At 42.5% G+C, this 18072-nt stretch overlaps 1 protein-coding gene across 1 annotated transcript; it reads right to left on the bottom strand.

Moving 5' to 3' along the window:
* Positions 1-1710, bottom strand: LOC139186595 (elafin-like). The gene is made up of 3 exons (XM_070801741.1): positions 1552-1710; positions 403-695; positions 1-169 (listed from the first exon to the last, which is right to left on the bottom strand). The coding sequence occupies exons 1-3, from the start codon at positions 1631-1633 to the stop codon at positions 143-145; spliced, it is 402 nt and encodes a 133-aa protein (XP_070657842.1). The 5' UTR covers positions 1634-1710; the 3' UTR covers positions 1-142.
* Positions 1711-18072: the final 16362 nt, after the last annotated feature.

The following is an 18072-nucleotide window of genomic DNA, read 5'->3' as shown; positions in this document are numbered from 1 at the left end:
TGGAGTTGAAAGCAGTCTTTTATTGGAAAGTCCATGAGGGAGGCAGTCCATGCTCAAGCTTGGGCCTCCCGAATGAGAGGAAGAAGGGGCAATGTGGGAGAGGGTCGTGCTACAGGCACCGGGGCCTGCATCCCTGGAGACTTCACAGGTGCACAAGCACAGACTCTACCTGGTAGAGGGAAGAGAATCGGAAACATGAGTCAGCAGGTGAGAGACTCAGAGGCAGTGGGAGGCAGGACCACGTCCACATGCCATCCTTCTCAGGACCCCAGTTGTAGCCCCTGAGACCCATCAGTCTCTCCATCACCTCCCGTGTCCCCTCCCCACTAGCCTAGGATCGCCCTCTGCCAGTCGGCCTCTCTGCCCCTTCACGGGCCTCCTTTTCCTCCACCCTTTTCTCACCTTACCGGGATCCATACAGGTCTTCCCACAAAAGCCTTCACAGCACTTCTTGGCCCCTGGGCACTGAACATCTCTCAGACACCGGTTACGGGGGTTCATCACTAAGCACCTGAACAGAACCCTGGGGCAGGAGCCAAGCTTGAATGGAAGTCTGGCTCGGTCTTGTGCTACGACTACATCTTGTCCTTTGACTGGGTCTTGACCTTTCACTGGATCTTGTTCTTTGTCAGGAGATTGACCATTGACTGGACCCCTTCCTTTGAATACAATATTTCCTTGACCTTTCGGACTACCTGTTGAAAGGAATATCCCCACATTTAGACCAATGTGTCTGCTTCAACTATCTAGTCTTTCCTCCAGGTCCAGCCACTGCTCACTGCGGTGTCCCTTAAGCTGAGGGACACTGAGATAGAGAAGGCTCACCAGGGCTAGCTGGGGTCTGCACTCTCGGATGGCTGTTCCCTGGGCTTTGGGGAAAAGCTCCATAGGACCAGGTTTCCTTTGGGTGTCCATTTCTTCCCCTCACCCTCCATTCTGGGTCCTGGGGCCCTCATGAGGATATGCCAGGGAGGAGTGACTTTCAGGAGATGAGGACACATTGTCATCTTTGAGGAAACTTGGTGGAAGGACAAGGAGCTTTGAGACACATGCCAGGAGACCTGAGCTCCATCCTGGCTCTGGAGATTGTCCTGACAATTTCTGACCTCGCTCTAGGTCTCAGTGTCCTGCTTTGGAAAACAGAGGTCTTCAGACTCCATGATTTCGAGGCCCTGTTAGTTCTTAACCTCCTCTTACAGGACTGATGTGCTTTGATGGGACAGGCAGGCAGGGAAGAGACCCCCCACACCCAGGGCCCAGATTCCTGGTGCTCCTTACTTCATTGCATGTTCTGTCCAAGTATCAATGCTTGAGACCAAGGTCATGTTACAACACTTCTTCCACAAATAGCCCTGGTTTCTCAGTCTTGGGGCAGAATGCACATGGAGTCTAGTGGGCAATTTCCTACTTCTCTGGATACACTCAAAACCTTCTGTCCAGGCGGAAGAGTGGGCTCCAGCTCTGCATGCTGCCCCTTGTCAAGACCCAGGCTGCCCCCAACATCTTCTCCTCAACCCAAGCCAGCCCCACCCAGGCCACTCATCCACTCACCTGTTACGACAGCTGCCTGTGCCACCAGAGTCCCAAGGACAAGAAGGCCCACCACCTGGACCAAGAAGCTTGTAGTCTTCATGTTGTCAGGAAGGCATATAGCTGAGAGCTGAAGCTAAGCCTAGTTTTATGCAGCTCCAGGTTGGCCTGGTTCCAAGGGTGGGTCTGTGGTTTCACAAAGGATAAGACTTACTTTTTCTTAGTTCTACCAGGAAATATCCACCCCTATCCTGAGAGGGACCTTGGGCCCTCCCCCAGGGATTATCCACAGGGAGAAAGGGCAGTTGTTATATAATTTCTAATAGCCCCAAGAGCTATCTCATATTCTCACAAAAGAGTAAGGCTGGCTGGTCTGTAGGCACCGTCATGACAAAATTCTTTATACTTAAAGAGTATGAAGCCCAAAGGAGAGAGAGGAATCACCCACAGTCATTCAACAAGTCAGTGGTAGGGCCGGTGTACTGTTTTCATAGCCAAGCTGTTTTCCCCGCTAATCCCTGGCTCCTGCAAGCCCCAGCCAGACCTACCCTAACAATTTATTCTTCCCAGCATCATGCTAGGCTTTTCTTTCATTCTCCCCCTGATCCCAAGAAAACCTCTCAAAGGCAAATTTGCCCTGAACGTTTAATGACTAATCATTATACTTTTCCATTTCACAGGCAATCCCTGAAGTGGACCAAGAAAGTAACAGGGAAGGTGGCATTCGATATCTGGAGTGGTGTGACGCTCTTGAAATCTCAGTAAGAAGAGAGAAAACACCCGTAAAATAAAAGTAAGAAAGTAGAAATCATCTGTAAGGTGGATATCTACAGTGCATACACCCAACATGGCTTCTGCCTTTTTAGAACAGGCCCCTGTTTCTTCCGAAGAACTCCTGGTTCTTTGCACCATCAACTTAGGAATCTAATGGGAAGTTTTGATCATGAAGCCTGACACCCAGTCACAGATCAGGGTGTGTGTGTGTGTGTGTATGCGTGCGTGTGGTCTATTGATATCCTTCATTTAAATGGACACTAAGGGGAAGTCCCTCCTTTTGGTAAAGGTAGGAGAGATGAGCCTGGAAAGTTCTGAAGCTATGGTTTCAGTCTGGGAGAAGGGAACTTTTTTGAGAAAAATAAATCTAATTCAATTAGAAAAGCAGAGAAATGATGGTAAGAGAGGCTTCAGAAGGGACCAGTCAGCCCTTCATTCCCCTTTATCTTGAGAACAGTTCTTCCCACACCTTTCCCATAGTTCGGTTATGACCCAATAAACTGCCTAAGCTAGTCTGAGTTGGTATTTGTCACTGTTGTCAAAGTTCAGAGTAAAAAAAATGAATACCCAGATATTAGGTATTGTCCGGGAGAGAAACTGAAGTGTGGAAATAACAGTTGAATCCTGAGTGAGACAGATCAGATCAGATCAGTCGCTCAATCGTGTCCGACTCTTTGCGACCCCATGAATCGCAGCACACCAGGCCTCCCTGTCCATCACCAACTCCCGGAGTTCACTCAGACTCACGTCCATCGAGTCAGTGATGCCATCCAGCCATCTCATCCACTGTCGTCCCCTTTTCCTCCTGCCCCCGATCCCTCCCAGCATTAGGGTCTTTTCCAATGAATCAACTCTTCGCATGAGGTGGCCAAAATACTGGAGTTTCAGCTTTAGTATCATTCCTTCCAAAGAAATCCCAGGGCTGATCTCCTTCAGAATGGACTGGTTGGATCTCCTTGCAGTCCAAGGGACTCTCAAGAGTCTTCTCCAACACACAGGTCAAAAGCATCAATTCTTTGGTGCTCAGCCTTCTTCACAGTCCAACCCCCACATCCATACATGACCACAGGAAAAACCATAGCCTTGAGACAGGGAGGAAAGCAAACTAAGTATTTTATAGTCAAACAGTTTAAATCTCCATCCTTTGTTTCTTGGGACTCAGACCTCATCGTGTCCACCAGTGCTGCTGAAACATTAAGGAGCTGTAACAAATACAAGATGTTGGAGTTGGCAGGCTACTTAAAAAAAGAAAAAGCTCCTCACAAAATAAATTATGCAAACAAAAACGTGTGTAGAACTGATACTCCTTAAAGAATTAAAACATTAAAATGGCAGCCAGCACTCACGTACCAAGAACAAAAAGAGAATATTTCTTGTATATATGCCATATCAACATTTATTCCTTGCCAGTTTCTTGCCTGTCCATCTTCCACACAGGTAACCACTTTCTTGGATTTTCTAATTTTCTGTTAACTCAAGCATCTGGCTCATTTCTCGCTGGGTTGTCTACATTTTCCTCATTGTTTGTAGAGAGAAGAAACTGTCACACGTTACTAGTAAGACTGTATATTCATGCAACCTGTTTGAAAATACATTTGGCATAGCTAGTAAAATTAAACATGAGCAAAATCTTTTGGATTTTTACCAATCTGATGAGTGAGAAGTCATGCACTGCTGAAGGTTTTAGTTAGCATCTGTTTTAGTTGAGTTTAGTTCAGTCACTCAGTCATGTCCTACTCTTGGCAACCCCATGGCCTGCAGCATGCCAGGCTTCCCTGTCCTTCACCAACTCCCGGAGCTTGCTCAAACTCATGTCCATTGAGTCAGTGATGCCATCCAACCATCTCATCCTCCATTATCCCCTTCTCCTCCTGCCTTCAATCCTTCCCAGAATTAGGGTCTTTTCCAATGAGTCAGTTCTTTGCATCAGGTAGCCAAAGTATTGGAGATTCAGCTTCAGCATCAATCTTTACAATGAATATTCAGGACTGATTTCCTTTCGGATTGACTAGTTTGATCTCCTTGCAGTCCAAGGAGTCTTCTCCAAGAGTCTTCTCCAGCACCACAGTTCAAAAGCATCAATTCTTCAGGGCTCAGCTTTCTTTATAGTCCAGCTCGCATATCCATACATGACTACTGGAAAAACCATAGCTTTGACTAGACAGACTTTTGTCAGCAAAGGAATGTCTCTGCTTTTTAGTATGCTGTCTAGGTTGGTCAAAGCTTTTCTTCCCAGGAGCAAGTGTCTTTTAATTTCATGGCTGCAGTCACCATCTGAAGTGATTTTAGAGCTCAAGAAAATAAAGGAGTACATCAAGGCCGTATATTGTCACCCTGATTATTTAACTTATATGCAGAGCACATCATGTGAAATGCTGGGCTGGATGAAGCACAAGCTGGAATCAAGATTGCCAGGAGAAATATCAACAACCTCACATACGCAGATCACACCTCCCTTATGGCAGAAAGTAAAGAGGAACTAAAGAGCCTCTTGATGAAAGTGAAAGAGGAGAGTGAAAAAGCTGGCTTAAAATTCAAGAGTCAAGAAACTAAGATTATGGCATCCGGTCCCATCACTTCATGGCAAGTAGACGGGGAAACAATGGAAAGAGTGAGAGACTTTAGCATTTCTCCATCATGAATTATTTCAAACATTTTTCATATCTTAAAAGCTACTTATATTTCTTTACCTGAAAACATTATTTCTTTTGCTCATTTCCTATATATTCTTTAGCTTTTTTCTTGTCAATTTCTAGCACTCCTTACATATTATAGAGAAAGGTCTTTATCTGTGATATGGTTTGTAAGTAAAAATTTTAACTCATTCTTAGACCTGCTCAAAATAGCTCAGGGTGGCACTCTTTTCTCCTCTTCTCTAGATAATGCCTGCTGTTGTTCGATTCTTTCTGCTCTGGACTTATGCATTTCTGCTTCATGATATCCTTAAACTGGTGAAATTATTTCATTAATGTTTTCAATTCACGTGACAAAAAAAACTAAATGCTACAAAAGGATCATAGAAAAAGTAACTTTCTAAACTGTAACTGACCCAAGAAAAAGTAGAAAACCATTGCAAAGATGGAAACAATGGTCAACAATATTTGACCAAAGAAAAGCTCCATGATAAGACCTCTTCGTAAGCATATTCTATAAGGCAAACAAGGAACAAATAATTCTAATATGACATAATTAGAAAATAAGAAACAAGGAATAACTAATTCTAATATGACATAAACAGAAAATAAACAACTCCCAGCATGTCATATGAAGTAAACATAATCTTGATAGCAGAGCTTAATAAGGACTCATGTCAATTATATGTCAATAAAGCTGTTTAAAAATAAAATTATCAACAAAGATTCTATGAAAAAGGAAGATTTTAAGTAAATCTTATTCACAGAACATAGATTCATGAACACAAAAATCAACTATGTTCATAAAATTTCAAACAGATCTACAGATAATTGTTAGAATCAATGAGAATTTATCACAATAGATGCATACAAAGGAAATATACAAAACTCAATGGTACTACATAAATCAACAACACAAATCAGCAAATGAAAGTTCAATAACTTTTCAGTTCAGTTCAGTTCAATCGCTCGGTCGTGTCCGACTCTGCGACCCCATGAATCGCAGCACGCCAGGTCTCCCTGTCCATCACCATCTCCCAGAGTTCACCCAAACTCATGTGCATCGAGTCGGTGATGCTATCCAGCCATCTCATCCTCTGTCGTCCCCTTTTCATCCTGCCCCCAATCCCTCCCAGCATCAGAGTCTTTTCCAATGAGTCAACTCTTCACATGAGGTGGCCAAAGTATTGGAGTTTCAGCCTCAGCATCAGTCCTTCCAATGGACACCCAGGACTGGTCTCCTTTAGAATGGACTGGTTGGATCTCCTTGGAGTCTAAGGGACTCTCAAGAGTCTTCTCCAATACCACAGTTCAAAAGCATCGATTCTTCCGCACTCCAAAGCTTTCTTCACAGTCCAACTCTCACATCCATACATGACCACTGGAAAAACCATAGACTTGACTAGACAGACCTTTGTTGGCAAAGTAATATCTCTGCTTTTTAATATGCTATCAATAATTTGTATAATCATATAAAACATGAAGAGCTTATAAATACACATAATAGGTTTTGTGCAGAAACGCTACAAAGAAAATTATAAAAACTTCAGTGACAGACATTTTTTAATACCCCCAAATCAGAAATGTATATGATGTTCATGGATTGGAAGACTCAATATGATAACTATACCAATTCTCTTCAAATCGATTTTCAGTCTCAATGCAATCAAACCCCCAGAAAAGTTTTTGCGAAAGTAAACCAAGAGAAACTTGGCAATGCAATTCTGAAATGCATACAAAAAATGCAAAAGGCACGATAGCCAAAATACTCTTGAAGAAGAATAATTTGATAAGACTTGATGTAGGCGATATCAAGTTTTATTTTAAAGCTGTAATAATTATGATAAAGTAGTATTACAACAACCATAGACAGATATGCAAATGAAAAAAAATAGAGAGTCACCAGAGAGATGACTTGCACATAATGAGAGTATGTTTCTAACTTGGTTATAGTAAACAAATATCGCTACTGTCATATTAAGAAGGCTGCACATCATAATATTAATATACATTCCCTAAGTGGTTGAAGATCCAACCAGCCCATTCTAAAGGAGATCAGTCCTGGTGTTCTTTGGAAAGAATGATGCTAAAGCTGAAACTCCAGTATTTTGGCCACCTCATGCGAAGAGTTGACTCATTGGAAAAGACTCTGATGCTGGGAGGGACTGGGGGAAGGAGGAAAAGGGGATGACAGAGGATGAGATGGCTGGATGGCATCACCGACTTGATGGACATGAGTTTGAGTGAACTCTGGGAGATGGTGATGGACAGGGAGGCCTGGCGTGCTGCGATTCATGGGGTTGCAGAGAGTCGGACATGAGTGAGTGACTGAACTGAACTGGACTGAAGTGGTTGAAGGAGGATACATGTTAAGAAGGCAGGATAGAAGGAAAGAGAAGAAACATAAATAAATAAATATTGCTTTACCAAAAAACTCATCATGTCTGATGGGATCCTGTTACATTTATAAATATATTACCAAAAAATGATTATCTCTAGGTCTCTGTTTACTGACTTCCAGTGATGTCCATGCAATCTTACCAACAGAAAAAAAAGTTGGAGAATACTATATTGGTTTTGATAATATTCCAGTTGAACATAGAACTCCTGTATATGAAAATACTTGTGTGTGAAAAAGGAAAAGTGTTTGAAGGAATAGCCACTGCTGTGAATACTGGTTACATGATGATGTTGGGACGGGAAAGAGGACAAGCACGAGTAGCTCTGCCTTTATCCATATCAGTTTCTAATTTTTTTCTTGTTACAGCTGTCGATGAAAGTTCAGTTAACAATTAAGAAGAAAGGGAATTTTATTTGAACCCGACTGAGGGTTATAACCCGGAAGAGAGACTCTCAGAAAGCTCTGAGAAACTGCTCCGCCAGGTGCAAGTTGAAGGCACAGGCATACATGTTTTTGAGACAAAGGATCACACATCAAAATGACACAGTGATATTTTATACAAAGTTTACCAAGGACGCATCGTGCTGATAAGCAGGCATAAAGAGAGCAGGAAGTCCGTGATCCCCCACAGAGTGGGGGAAGAATGCTATCCTTTTAAGAAATTATATTGCTAATGTCAGAAGAAAGGAAGAAATGTTATCTTTAAGGTCAAGCAGACACTCCTGTCTTCGAGGAAGTTTGTTTAATATGTAATGCAAGCGCACACTACACATTAGGGAGGGAGGGAAGAGGCCCAAATGGATGCAGAGAGAGAATTTTGTGTTTAATTTTTTCCTATCCTGCCTGGAAATAAGAATTTCATTTCATCACAACAAAAATCACTACTCTTATGATCCAAACACATCGAATAAAGAAAATTAAAATTCATAATTTGTTGTTAGTTGCTAAGTCGTGTCCAACTCTTTTGCAACCACATGGACTGTAGCCCCCCAGGCTCCTCAGTCCATGGGATTTCTCAGGCAAGAATACTGGGGAGGGTTGCCATTTCCTTCTCTAGGGGATCTTCCTGACCTAGGGATCAAACTCACATCTCCTGCATTGGCAGGCAGATTCTTCACCACTGAGCCACCCAAATTCATTACAGGTTAGAATAAAGCACTCAAGTAATCACGTGAGTGGAGAAAACAGGGTAATTGAGAGTTGCATCTAAAGAAATGATTATATACACATATAATCATTATAAGTGTTACAAAGGGATGTTTAAAATATGTCATAATATAGAAGTAAAACAGTGTGTGAATGAGAGGCAGTCAAAAGAAACATCTAGGTAGTTCAAGCAGAAAAAGAATTTCAGCTATTGTATGAGCACATCTCATTGTAAGAACCCGAATCACCCGTGAAATCCTGGATATGAAAGAGTCTGGGGAAAGATAGGTATTTGATTTATAACCACTGTAGGAAGGCAGTCTGGGAGCAGCTGAAATGCATGCAGATGGAGACACTGCACAGTACTTGCCATACCCCAACTCCCTCCCATACTTACATTTCCAATTAGAAAATATTCACCTCTCAGAAAGCAAAGTGCCCACCTTGAGTGGGAGCTGAAGTGAGTGGGTCTGAGAATAAGCAAGGCAGGACACAAGAGCTGGGAGATATGAATAAAATAAATCGAGAAGAATACAGGGTATTTATGAGAGCGGTCATTACCTTGCAGTGCTGGAGTAATATCATATAGTGGCCAGGCTGATGGTGGGAGCCCTCCTCTTTAGTACCTAAGAAAGAGAAGTCCACCTGTGTATTAGGAAAACTGCAATGGAGGAGGGAGCCCTTGAGCTAAATTAAGAAACCTATTACTTCCAACCCTCCCCACTCAGATAAGATTCTCCTTTCAAAAGATAGTCCCTAACTCTGATTTTAAAATCAGAAAGAAATTTGGAAATCATATAAGCTGTATAAAGAGATTCCTTAAAAAAAAAAAAAAAAAAAAACAGAAATGAGAAGCAGACCTTGAAAGCATTTGAAAGAGGAGTTTTAAAATCCCCAGTAAAATATCACCACAAAGCTGAGAAAAAATTATAATCTAAAATAGATTTTTAAACTAGTGAAGCAAATTAAAGGTATGAGGAGAAGTGAAAGTCGCTCAGCCATGTCCGACTCCACTACCCCATGAATTTGTAACTGAACTGAGGCTTCTCTGCCCATGGAATTCTCCAGGCAAAAATACTGGAGTAGGTAGCTATTTCCTTCTCCAGGGAATCTTCCCAACCGAGGGATTCAACCAGGGTTTTCCACACTAAAGGCAGATTCTTTACTGTCTGATCCACCAGAGAAACCCAAAAGTATGAGGAACTATCATAAAACAGAAATATAGAAACTCAAAGAAGAGATAGCAAGGTAACAGGAAGATATGAAATAGAATCTGATGGAGAGAAGAGAAATTGAAGAAAAGGAGAAAAATATTTCATAAATAAGGACTAAGTAAAGTAAGGAAGAAAAAGGGAACCATAAGAAAAGCATATGACATAAAATAAAAATAAAGAAGTAGCTTAAAAACACAGTTTTAAATATTAAAAAGTCAATGAAGATCCATCAGACATGAAAATCAAGTCCTACCAGGAAGAAAACCAAGTCAACAAAACAGAAGAATTATTTAAAACAATAATTGAGGAAAATATTTCTGAAATAAAAGATTTGAGTCTACATATCAAAAGTTCACATTATAGTAAACATAAGATGAATGCAAGTAAATACTGTGGTCTTTCAAGATAAAAATAAAAGCCTTCAGGAGGCCAACACTCCCCCTCCAACTAAAAAAGAAACAAAACCTTAAAAAACCAGGTTGTAAGATAGCAATACTCAGTGCCAAAAATAGTGAAGCAAAACTTAAATACTCTATGGAAGAAAATATGCACTGAGGATTTTTGTACAACTAATTTGTCCTTGACCTAAATATATTTGTAAATGTGCAAGAACTCAAGAAATATTGTTTCTGACAACTTTCCTGGGGAGTTTCCAAGAGACAAGATTTATTCAATCAAAAAACATTTGCGGGAATTAGCAACATATTAACATTGAGTACTGAACATTTTTATTGTGGAATTAAGTCTGATGAAGGAGTAATAAATAGTATGTAAATGTGACCTATTGTGATAAAGTACAAATACCAAAATTTCCATCAGATAGGAGGATGAGGGATAGAGGTAGCTCAAAGAGTAAGTCCACTGACTGCTTTATATATAATAGCTTCAAGTCAAAGGATATTTAAAACACATAAGGTTCAACAAAATTAAAAACTTGTGCATCAAAGGATCCTAGCAGGATAGTGAGAAGATTCTGCTGAGAAGAAGAAACAAACCAGGTCTCTGATAAGGGCCTATGACCCAGACTATACAAAGATCTCTCACAACTCCACATTAAAAAGATGAACAGCCCAATTTAAAAATGGTCAAAGATTTTAGACATTTCTCTGAAGATACACAAGTGGCCAGTGAGCACCAGGAAAAGATGCTCAACATCACTAGTCATTGCTGCTGCTAAGTCACTTCAGTCGTATCCGACTCTTAGCGACCCCATGGACTACAGCCTTCCAGGCTCCTCGGTCCATGGGATTTTCCAGGCAAGAGTACTGGAGTGGGGTGCTATTGCCTTCTCCGTCATTAGTCATTGTGAATTGTGAAGTTGCTCAGTCGTGTCCGACTCTTTGCAACTCCACGGACTGTAGCCTGCCAGGCTCCTCCATCCATGGGATTTTCCAGGCAAGAATACTGGAGTGGGTTGCCATTTCCTTCTCCAGTCATTAGTGATTGCTGCTAAGTCACTTCAGTTGTGTCCGACTCTGTGCGACCCCATAGACGGCAGCCCACCAGGCTCCCCCATCCCTGGGATTCTCCAGGCAAGAACACTGGAGTGGGTTGCCATTTCCTTCTCCAATGCATGAAAGTGAAAAGTGAAACTGAAGTCACTCAGTCGTGTCCGACCCTCAGCCACCCCATGGACTGCAACCCACCAGGCTCCTCCATCCATGGGATTTTCCAGGCAAGTGGGGTGCCATTGCCAATGACATTAGTCATTAGGCAGATGCATATCAAAATCACAAGATACCACTTCATGCCCAATAGTGTGACTATAAGAAAAAAAAATTAATGGAAAATGACAAGCATCGGCCAGGAGGTGAAGAAATTGGAACCCTTGTACATTGCTGGGGAGAAGGTAAAATGGTGTGAACTCTGTGGAAAACAGCCTGACAGTTCCTCCGAAAGGTCAGCATAGAATTACCAGATGACTCAGCAATTCCACTCCCAGATGTATATGTAAAAGAACTGAAAACAGGAAGTTCTGGTCCATGACTGAGACACAGGAGGCTCCTCAACTCACCTCCACCCCTGGTCACACAAAGTTGACAGCTACAACACAAAGCCATTGAAGAAAATCCAGTAATGAGTTGAGCCAGTGCTACGTATTGGGCAAGCAAGAAAATACTCACATTGGAGAGGGTCTTGGCACAGCCTCAAGCCACGAAGAACAAAGAAGGTGGCTTGGACAATTACAAGGGTTCGAGACACAACCAAGAGCTTGGGAGGGTGGGACGACGAGGTTCCTCTCCTATATGTGGTCACGTGGTCAAAACTGGAAGACGTTGCTATTTTATCTAATGCCCAGCAGCCAGTACAGACTGTGGAGGAAAATGAAGTCTCCACACTGGGTCTTGCACATTTCCCCCACACCTGCAGGTAGCTCCCTACTGGGCACACCCACTTTCCCTGCAGGCTCCAACCCAGACCAGCAACCCTCAGCTCTGCTAGCCCTGCCATCTCACCTCATTATGTCCCAGGAATATCAGAACGTGTTCTGCAACAGTTTACTGGGAGGTCCCTGCTCTTTAAGCATCTCTCCTGTTGGAGTCTGAGATTCAGCTCCACTGGCAGGCACTCCATCTGCCTGGATGACATAGTAACCTCCTTCCTGTGGTCTCTTTTGAGAAATAAATGATAAGGCAAAACACCCTGAGTCTCTGATATGTTAGAATAATTTAGTGGCATGAGCAGTGTCCTCTCAGTTCAGTTCAGTTCAGTTGCTCAGTCACGTCCGACTCTTTGCAACCCCATGGACTGCAGCATGCCAGGCCTCCCTGTCTATCACCAACTCCCGGATTTTGCCCAAACTCATGTTGATTGAGTCGGTGATACCATCCAACCATCTCATCCTCTGTCATCCCCTTCTCCTCCTGTCCTCATTCTTTCCCAGCATCAGGCTCTTTTCAAATGAGTCAGTTCTTTGCATCAGGTGGCAAAAGTATTGGAGTTTCAGCTTCAACATCAGTCCTTCCGATGAACACTCAGGACTGATTTCCTTTAGGATGGACCGGTTGGATCTCCTTGCAGTCCAAGGGACTCTCAAGAGTCTTCTCCAACACCACAGTTCAAAAGTATCAATTCTTCAGCACTCAGCTTTCTTTACGGTCCAACTCTTACATCCATGCATGACCACTGGAAAACTAGCTTTGACTAGATGGACCTTTGTTGGAAAGTAATGTCTGCTTTTTAATATGCTCTCTAGTTTGGTCATAACTTTCCTTCCAAGGAGTAAGCGTCTTTAATTTCATGGCTGCAGTCACCACCTGCAGTGATCTTGGAGCCCCCAAAAATGAAGTCAGCCACTCTTTCCACTGTTTCCCCATCTATTTGCCATAATGGGACCGGATGCCATGATCTTCTTTTTCTGAATGTTGAGCTTTCAGCCAACTTCTTCACTCTCCTCTTTCACTTTCATCAAGGGGCTCTTTAGTTCTTGTTCACTTTCTGCCATAAGGGTGGTGTCATCTGCATATCTGAGGTTATTGATAATCTCCCGGCAATCTTGATTCCAGCTTGTACTTCGTTCAGCCCAGCGTTTCTCATGATGCACTCTGCATAGAAGTTAAATAAGCAGGGTGACCATAGACCATATACAGCCTTGACGTACTTCTTTTCCTGTTTGGAACCAGTCTGTTGTTCCATGTCCAGTTCTAACTGTTGCTTCCTGACCTGCATACAGATTTCTCAAGAGGCAGGTCAGGTGGTCTGGTATTCCCATCTCTTGAAGAATTTTCCACAGTTTATTGTGATCCACAGAGTCAAAGGCTTTGGCATAGTCAATAAAGCAGAAATAGATGTTTTTCTGGAACTCTCTTGCTTTTTCCATGATCCAGCGGATGTTGGCAATTTGATCTCTGGTTCCTCTGCCTTTTCTAAAACCAGCTTGAACTCCTGGAAGTTCACAGTTCATGTACTGCTGAAGCCTGGCTTGGAGAATTTTGAGCATTACTTTACTAGCATGTGAGATGAGTGCAATTGTGCGGTAGTTTGAGCATTCTTTGGCATTGCCTTTCTTTGGGACTGGAATGAAAACTGACCTTTTCCAGTCCTGTGGCCACTGCTGAGTTTTCCAAATTTGCTGGCATATTGAGTGCAGTACTTTCACAGCATCATCTTTCAGGATTTGAAATAGCTCAACTGGAATTCCATCACCTCCACTAGCTTTGTTCATAGTGATGCTTTCTAAGACCCACTTGACTTCACATTCCAGGATGTCTGGCTCTAGGTCAGTGATCACACCATCGTGATTATCTGGGTCATGAAGATCTTTTTTGTACAGTTCTTCTGTGTATTCTTGCCACCTCTTCTTAATATCTTCTGCTTCTATTAGGTCCATACCATTCCTGTCCTTTATCAAGCCCATCTTTGCATGAAATGTTCCCTTGGTATCTCTAATTTTCTTGAAGAGATCTCTAGTCTTTCCCATTATGTTGTTTTCCTCTGTTTCTTTGCCTTGATCGCTGAGGAAGGCTTTCTTATCTCTTCTTGCTATTCTTTGGAACTTTGCATTCAGATGCTTATATCTTTCCTTTTCTCCTTTGCTTTTCACTTCTCTTCTTTTCACAGCTATTTTCAAATAGCTCCCCAGACAGCCATTTTGCTTTTTTGCATTTCTTTTCCATGGGGATGGTCTTGATTCCTGTCTCCTGTACAATGTCATGAACCTCATTCCATAGTTCATCAGGCACTCTATCAGATGTAGGCCCTTAAATCTATTTCTCACTTCCACTGTATAATCATAAGGGATTTGATTTAGGTCATACCTGAATGGTTAGTGGTTTTCCCTACTTCCTTCAATGTAAGTCTGAATTTGGTAATAAGGAGTTCATGATCTGAGCCACAGTCAGCTCCTGGTCTTGTTTTTGTTGACTGTACAGAGCTTGTCCATCTTTGGCAGCAAAGAATATAATCAATCTGATTTTGGTGTTGACCATCTGGTGATGTCCATGTGTAGAGTCTTCTCTTGTGTTGTCGAAAGAGGGTGTTTGCTATGACCAGTGCAATTTCTTGGCAAAACTCTATTAGTCTTTGCCCTGCTTCATTCCATATTCCAAGGCCAAATTTGCCTGTTACTCCAGGTGTTTCTTGACTTCCTACTCTTGCATGCCAGTCCCCTATAATGAAAAGGACATCTTTTTTGGGTGTTAGTTCTAAAAGGTCTTATAGGTCTTCATAGAACCGTTCAACTTCAGCTTCTTCAGCGTTCAGGTTACCGGTTGGGGCATAGACTTGGACTACTGTGATATTGAATGGTTTGCCTTGGAAATGAACAGAGATCATTGTGTTGTTTTTGAGATTGCATCCAAGTACTGCATTTCGGACTCATAGGGGCTTTTGCTATGTTTGCAGATGAAGAATTTAACCTTTATTCTGATTCTCAGTATATTGTCAGGTTGTTTCCACACATTGAAACTGCAGTTTTGCCTGAAAATAAAACTACCATATTTCATTTGTTAAGTAATTTACAGCAACAAATTTGGAAAAGAAATAAAATATTTTTCATTGGACACATTCGGGCTCATTCCGGACTGCCCGGCCCTTTAAATGCCTTTAATGACTTGGCTGACTTGTTAACCAGAAATACAGTGGCTACGGTGATTGAGGAAGCCAGAGCCTTTCACTTACTTCATCATCAAAATGCTACTGCTTTAAGATATCAATTCCAAATTCCCAGAGAAACTGCTAGGGAGATTGTTCACTCTTGCTTACACTGCCCCACTGTTTATAATAGTCTACCTATGGGAGTTAACCCTCGTGGTCTCAAACCTAACATACTCTGGCAAATGGATGTAACTCATATCTCTTCATTTGGAAAACTTTCCTTTGTTCATGTAACTGTAGATACCTTTTCTCATGTCATTATTGCAACTGCTCGTACCGGAAAGGTAGTTAAAGATGTTATACAACATCTCTTTACTTGTTTTTCATATCTAGGTCTGCCAAAGGCTTTGAAAACTGATAATGCCCCTGCTTATACTTCTAAGTCTTTTCAGGAATTTTGTTTACAGTTTCAAATTAAACACAATACAGGCATCCCTTATAATCCCCAGGGACAAGCCATTGTGGAAAGAGCACATCAAACATTAAAGCTTCAAATTCAAAAATTAAAAGAAGGGGAGTTTAAGTATAGCTCTCCCCGTCAAATCTTGCAACATGCTCTTTTTGTAATAAATATTTTAAGTGCCGATTCGGCTGGAACTACTGCAATGCTTCGCCATTGGTGCCCGGAGCAATTGAATGCAAAGCCATTAGTCAAATAGAAGGACCTCCTCTCCAGACAATGGAAAGGTCCCAACCCTTTGTTAACCAGCGGTGGAGGACATGCTTGTATTTTTCCACAGGACGCAGATTCTCCAATTTAGATCCCGGACAGGCTGATCCACCATGTTGCAGTCCCCTAGACATCCGGTTCCCCCATTGCTTCGATCACAAAGGAGGAGGGGCACTCCTCTGCCCCTGCCGCCGCTGCCGCTGCACGGAACAGCCCCGCGTCTGGAGCCGCAGGCAGGACCAGCCTGGCTGCCGGAGCCCAGCGCACAGCGCTCGCAGCCAGTAGCCCCGCCAGCGTCTGTCTGTGCTTGCTTGGCCGCCACTGAGCCCGAGGCGGGTTCATCGAGGGAGCAGGGGCGGCGCCCGCCGGCAGGGGAGGCAAGATAAACATGGAGATCCCGGCGAGACTGACAGGGCTGCTGCAGCGCGAACTCCAACCAGAAAATAATTCTACTTATTCTGTTTTAGCTTGTCTACCCTCGCCTTATGTTTTTCTTTTTACTAATGACTCCAAGAAACTCAATGTACGCATGACTTATTCAGGTGGACCTAACGTGGTAACTTGTGAACAATGTATGGTTTCATCCTGTTTGACCCCTCAATATAATGTCTGCTCTTTTGTGGTGTTGCGACGCCCACCCTATCTCATGATACCCGTGACGGTGACCTCCCATTGGTATGACAATTATGGTCTCTCCGTGTTACAACAACTACAGGATTTAATGTGATCGCGACGGTTTGTGGGCTTACTTATTTTAGGAATATCAGCTTTAATAGCAGCAATTAGTTCTGTTACTGCGGCAGCAATATCATTGACTCAACAAGCGCATACTGCCCAATATGTTGATACCATGTCTAAAAATGTTTCTTTAACTCTAGCAACTCAGGAAACTAGAGATAGGAAATTAGAGATGAGAGTAGACGCTTTAGAAGAGGCAATAATGCATATTGGGACTGAGTTACAGGCTTTAAAGGTGAAGATGGCTTTGACATGCCACGCTGATTACAGGTGGATATGCGTGACATCTTTGAAGGTAAACGAGACAGATTATGAATGGGAAAAGATTAAAAATCATATCTCAGGTGTTTGGAATAGTTCTGATATTGACCTGGACTTAGGGAAACTTCATAATCAAATACAGACCTTGGAACACTCTCGACTGGATTTTACTGCTGCTGGAGCAGCTAATGACTTTTTTCACACCTTCTCTAACTTCATTTCTGGAAAAAATATTCTGTGTAATATCCCTAGTTATGCTGTTGTTGGTGCTCTAATCGTACTTCTCATAATCATTCTTCCTTGTGTTGTCAGGATTCTTTGGCAGAGCATTTGGAAGCTCGCAACTGAGCTGCATCTGGCTGTTTTAAGAAATAAAAAAGGGGGAGATGCGGGGAGCCAGCGTGAGGCACTCTGCCTGTGACAAAGGTCATGAGGAAGAAGGCTCAACATACGCAAAGGCGGGATTGAGCCTCAGGAGTCCCCCTGGAAATCCTCGAGCATCTACCCCCATAACCAGAGCCTGCCTACTTTACTACTTTGTGCTCTCACCTACACCTCTGACCTTATGGGGGGCTGTCCCCCACCACCTCTTTTGGAGAAGGAGTTAACTTAGAGCTCCAGTTAATAAAAACTCCTGGGCATGACTCCTGTTTTAACCTACAAACTCCTCTGAAGGTTCTCTAGCCTGCCTGACAGGCTTGTCCGGCCACATGTGATTGCTCACAGCCTCCCAACCGTGAGAGGCAAAAGATGCTTTAAACGGTCTAAAAACAGGTTCCTTAGAAAAGTTAGAAAATTATTAGTATAAGTATAGTGGGCTGATTAGAAATTGTATCGGTGGAGGGTTTTTCATTTGTTGAGCCAATGTTTACTGCTAAGTCTCCACATCCCCTGCCCTTACACACATTAATGAATATATAGAAGAAATAAGTATTAACCTTTAGACCTTAGGCTAAGTAAATTCTTTCCTTAATTAAAACCCACTACACCCTCACCCTATAGGAATGTAACTTTATTTGGGTGGCGTCTGTTTTAAGAATAATCACCCCTGGAGAAATAAGTGTCCTGGTTGACTGACCACTGTCACAAGGAGAGGGTCATAAATTGTCA

This window comes from Bos indicus, chromosome 13 (genome assembly GCF_029378745.1).
Source record: "Bos indicus isolate NIAB-ARS_2022 breed Sahiwal x Tharparkar chromosome 13, NIAB-ARS_B.indTharparkar_mat_pri_1.0, whole genome shotgun sequence".
Taxonomy (NCBI): Eukaryota; Metazoa; Chordata; class Mammalia; order Artiodactyla; family Bovidae; genus Bos; species Bos indicus.
The sequence above is the reverse complement of the archived record's forward strand: the minus strand, read 5'-3'. Positions and strand labels throughout refer to the sequence as shown.

Bases quoted from the DNA above. Each gene is read 5' to 3' on its own strand.
- LOC139186595 (XM_070801741.1), bottom strand. From the start codon at position 1,633: ATGAAGACTACAAGCTTCTTGGTCCAGGTGGTGGGCCTTCTTGTCCTT. The intron at 696-1,551 runs GTGAGTGGATGA...TCCTTTCAACAG, and splicing joins ACAGGCAGCTGTCGTAACAG to GTAGTCCGAAAGGTCAAGGA. The intron at 170-402 runs GTGAGAAAAGGG...TCCCTCTACCAG, and splicing joins CCTGTATGGATCCCGGTAAG to GTAGAGTCTGTGCTTGTGCA.